This window comes from Pteropus alecto, unplaced genomic scaffold, assembly GCF_000325575.1.
Source record: "Pteropus alecto unplaced genomic scaffold, ASM32557v1 scaffold30, whole genome shotgun sequence".
Lineage (NCBI taxonomy): Eukaryota > Metazoa > Chordata > Mammalia > Chiroptera > Pteropodidae > Pteropus > Pteropus alecto.
The window spans coordinates 3,581,706-3,586,228 of NW_006429782.1; the positions used below are offsets into that span (position 1 = coordinate 3,581,706).

Sequence of the window (4,523 nt, forward strand, 5' to 3'; positions counted from 1 at the left end):
AGCGCGTGCGCGCGCAGCCCTGCTGCCGCCCGACGGCCTACGAGGACGAAGTGTCCTTCCTGGACTCGCACAGCCGCTACCACACGGTGCACGAGCTGTCGGCGCGCGAGTGCGCCTGTGTGTGACCCTACCTCACAGGGCCGGCCAGACGGCGGCCATTCCCTCCCCGCCCGCGAAAGCCCCGCCCGACGACACTCACCGTGCTGCCTGGCACACCGCGACAGACTGCCCTTGCGCGGGACACGCCGGCGAGGCTTCGGCACTCTCGCGATAACTGTACGGAAATAAAGTGTGGAACGTCGCTCCGCTGGTGATTCTGCGCCCGGCTGTCCGCCTGTCGCGGGGCACGAGGGCGCGTGGCCAGGTGGCGCCATCTCCGGCGGGAAAGGCGGCATGCGTGCGGGTTCCGCCCGCAGGATGGCGCGACGCCCCCGCGCGCTTTCGGGGAAAAGGAAAGCGGTGCGACGAGGGTCCCGCTTCCGGGGTACCGAAAGGAAAGTGGGTGAACGGGGCCGCTGCCCATCGTCGCCTCCGTGCAGGGCCCTGTGCTCATTCCCAGCGTGTCCCCGTTCCCCCTCCACGCAGCGTGTGATTCAGGGGACAGAAGTGTGAGAACGGAGGCAGGAAAGGAAGGCGCGGTCACTCTGCAGAGGAGGAGACTGACGGCCAGGTGGGCCCCGACCTCACGCCACGGGCATCCTCAAGCCGGCTCAGCCCCCGCCGGAGTGAACGCTGGGCCGCTGTCTCCTTTCACTAGCCAAGAATACATGCGCGCTGCCCATCTCCCTGAGGGGACAGGTCTGGGGCGGGCGCCAGGCCCCTCCAGCCCGGAACCGGCGCCTGCCAGGCAGAGCCCGTCCCTAGGGGTTTAGGTCCGAGGGCAGAGGCGAGCATACGGCCATGGCGGGAGCTCTACGAACGATTTATGACGATCCCCCACGGGGGATGGAAAATTCCGCGCAGTGTTTAGATTTGCTCGCGGTGACACCTTGATGCTTGGCAGGCCCAGGACGGTGTGGGCCGCTGAGTGCCCAGAGCCCAGGCAGGAATGGGCTGGTCCCCGCGGTCCGAGGAGGGGCGGGGAAGTGGGCGGGCGCTGCGAGCCCAGGGCTGGCACCCGAATGAAAGGCCAGAGGGCGTGTACCCCTCCCGTCCTGGCCCGCCGACTAGGGGCTCCCAAGGGAGCCTCCCCTTCCCTCCTTCACTGTTCCCCTGAACCGGCCTCCTCCCCTTTCCCACGCATCTGAGTCCAGCACCACGCTCTAACCACCACATCCTTTCCAGACCCAACCCTTGTCCGGAAGCTGGAGGGCTCGAATCGGAAGCTGCCCCGGGCAGAATCACCTAGCCAGGCAGGACCATCCCCCAGCTCCTTGCTCCCCAGGCCCCAGGTTGCAGCTAGAGTAAGTCAAGGCAGCCAAGAGGTGGGACTTCCTGGGACCCCTGAGAGCAGGACCCAGCCCGTGGGTGCTCTGCTTGGAAGGCAGTTTCAGGATCAAAGCTGGCTTGGGTCCCCCTCCCGCCCCCACAGTATTCTGACTCTGAGATGGGGGTGGTGGAGGTCTCCACTGTTTGAGCTGACTCAGGGTGGCACAAAGGACAGAGTGTCCAGATGCGGCGGAAGCCGAGCCTCAGTTTCTCCATCTTAGATGGCCCTGAGCCTCTAAGAGGGAAGTTACTGAGCCCAGGACCCATGGTGGGAAAATTGGCCTTGGAGCGTGGGTTTATGGCCCCTGATGTTTGGCTGCCTCAGAGTGTGTGTGCGTGCGTGCGTGTGCCTATCTGTGAGTGCGTGTGTATGAGTGCGCACATGCACATGCTTTTCTGTGTGTGAGTGCGTGTGTGTGTGTGTCTGTGTATCCCCGCGAGGCCTTCCCCAGATTTAACATCCCAACCACAGGGCTCTGGCTTAGCCCACCAAAGAACTGAAGCGTCAACAGAGCTGTCCCCACAGGCCCCCGGGGCTGGGGTTCTCAGCAGCACGCACCACACACACACACACACACACACACACACACACGGCACAGAGACTGCCACCCACATGGGGCTTAGCAGACAGCATCACACGCAAACCCACAGCCCGCATGCTCACACGCTCATGCGTCATTCACACTGGAACTGCACACTCAAGGGCACCCGAAGTCACCGGTCTTCTGAAAAAACACAACACTGGCTCTCGCATTCTGTCGCACGTCCACGCACACACACGCTGCCGGCTCCACGCCCCACGTGATCGTCACCTGTCACAGACACTCAGCGCTCCCCCCGCGTCCTCCTTCCCGGGGCGGTCCCTGCCCTTCCCCTCTCCTTGCGCTGTGTAGGCGGTCCCCTTGTACCAGCCCTGCCCCACGACGACCCCAAGACAGCCTGGACCCCACTCTGCAGCCCCTCAGAACCTTGCCCTACTGGTCAGCCTGAGGGGCTTGACCTCGAGGGGTCTTCCACTGGGGTTTGGGGGCGTCCTGGGCACCTCAGGCTGTTGAGCCGCATCCCTGACCCCACCCACTCGAAGCTGTCAGCCCACCCCCAGTTGTGACAGCCGCACGTGTCCCCAGAGATCGCCAAGTGTACCCAGGGGAGCAGAGTCATCTAGAGTGGGAACCGCTGCTCTGCGATCAGGGAGGACACATCAGTCTTTGTCAAAGCACCCCCAGTCGGGAAGTGGGGCCTTATTCCTTCCTGCCTGCTCCAAGCGCAGCTACACCAGCAATCCCCATCGCAAACGAACCCAGCAGAACCGTCGCCCATGTGGCGGACCCCGAGGCCAGTTCCCGAGGGGTGTGTCCTTGGTGGGTGAGGTCCCCACTGGCCAAGATCTCCCAACAAGTGAGGCCCCTGGCAGGTGAGGCCCTGGAGCCCAGATTCCTGCCGGTGAAGGTGCCCAGGAGATGAAGTCCCAGGTCAGTGAGCTCTCCAGCAACCAGAGTCCCCAGCAGGTGAGATTCCTGAACGCAGAGCTGGCTGACAGGCGAGGCCCCGGGCTACCAGCTCACGTGAACCAAGAGGCGATGCTGGGCACCGTCTGGTACCTGACTTCCTCTTGCAGCCGCCAGCAGGCCTTGCAGAACATGAGGTTCCAGCTGAAGGATCGAGGCCGCAGCGTCTCCCGCCAGCGGAAGTAGGTCAGGTAGCGGGCGTGGTCCCTGTCCAGCGCCAGCAGGTACTGGGCCAGCTCCTTGGGGCTCTGGAAGTCGTCGACATGGATGAAGGCGTCGGGCGGCAAGAACTGTTCATAGTTCCTGCGCCCGGGGCCCAGCACCACGGGCACGGCCCAGGCCTGCAGGGCGTTCTTCCACAGCTTCTCTGTGATGTAGTCGGGGTGCAAGGAGTTCTCGAAAGCCAGGTAAAACTTGTACTGGGACAGCTGCTCGGTCATGAGCGCCCGGGGGAGCGGCCGGTGGAAGCGGCCGTACACGTCCACGTGGAGATGCACGCGGAGCTGCTGGTAGTAGCGCACCCGCTCTGAGTCGTGCCTCCAGTTGGACACCACCCAGGCCACCAGCTGGGTCTTGGCCGAGAGGTTGACTGGGGCACTGGCCGGAGGGCCTGGCCACGGCTCGAGCCAGCCGTATGGCGTGAAGATGTCTGAGTCTCTGCGGTAGGACATGGTGAGGTTGAAGTGTCCGTCCAGGGCCTTCAGTTGAGGGGAGTGGACAGGCGATTCCATGTTGAACCAGACCCAGCGCTGGCCCGGTGGCCTCGGGGACGGTGGGAGCAGCTCCTCTGGCCGATAGCTGACCTCTCGGTGATGCACGAGGACCGCGTCCGCCTGAGGGTACACGCTGCGGTTGGCGGTCAGCTGGCAGTCGGCCGTGCCGGGCCACAGGTCTGAGCAGCGGGACAGAGCCACAGGGGTGTTAAATGGCCACGTCCACAGCAGGAGAAGCAGGGGCGAGCGTGTCGGGGGCCCCGTGGTGGCCTGGCAGGGGCCCTTCCCGGAGGACACCCACCCAGCACACCCACTGGGAGCCGTGGGGGAAGGGCCCACTGCAGTGGCCTCCGACTTAGGGGCCTCGTCGTGGGACACACGCAGGTAGGAGAAGAAACACAGGGCCAAAAACAGCTGCAACAGCAGCCTGGGGAGATAATAGCGCCAGGGACATCGTATCTTGGCCCAGCCGAGTGGATCCATGGGTGAGAACAGCTGGAGGAGGGAGAGTGGAGAAAGCAGCACCGATTACAAATGTGATAACACGCCTGGGTGCACACGTGGCTCAGCAAAGTTAATATTGAGTCCACAGGTGGCACGGTCACAATCCCCATGTTACAGAGGAGAACACCGAGGCCAGGGCACTCAGAGCGAGGACATGAGGACACGAGGACATGGCACAGCTGGAATTCCAGCAGAAACAGTCCGACCCGGAGCCCGCTTCCTCCCAGCCGGGAGGCACGGCCTCAGGAGGGGCGGCCAGGGGAGGTGGGAGAGGCGCAACAGCTCCAGGGTCCCACCTTGACCTTGCCCTTTCCTAATATCTCCAGACCCTTCTCCAGTCTGGGGAGAAGACAGAGTGGGTTACAGGGGC

General features: G+C 64.0%; 2 protein-coding genes across 2 annotated transcripts in view; one reads left to right on the forward strand and one right to left on the reverse strand.

Annotated features, from left to right (window-relative positions):
• Window positions 1-214, forward strand: part of NRTN (neurturin) — a 12,626-nt gene extending 12,412 nt beyond the window's left edge. The window contains exon 4 of the mRNA XM_006904230.3: window positions 3-214. Within this exon, the coding sequence (XP_006904292.1) occupies window positions 3-125 (123 nt within the window). The 3' untranslated portion in view covers window positions 126-214. The remainder of the gene's footprint in view (window positions 1-2) is intronic.
• A 2,775-nt stretch (window positions 215-2,989) lies between these two features.
• On the reverse strand, window positions 2,990-4,132 carry LOC102878190 (galactoside 3(4)-L-fucosyltransferase). The gene is made up of 2 exons (XM_025043613.1): window positions 3,989-4,132; window positions 2,990-3,919 (listed from the first exon to the last, which is right to left on the reverse strand). Exons 1-2 carry the CDS (start codon window positions 4,130-4,132, stop codon window positions 2,990-2,992), a joined length of 1,074 nt encoding a protein of 357 aa, XP_024899381.1.
• Between the last annotated feature and the right edge of the window lie 391 nt (window positions 4,133-4,523).

Excerpts from the sequence above, each read along its gene's own strand:
- LOC102878190 (XM_025043613.1), bottom strand. The coding sequence starts at position 4,132 with ATGGATCCACTCGGCTGGGCCAAGATACGATGTCCCTGGCGCTATTAT. Across the intron at positions 3,920-3,988 it reads CTAAGTCGGAGGCCACTGCA|GCCACCACGGGGCCCCCGAC; the intron begins GTGGGCCCTTCC and ends GGCCCCTGCCAG.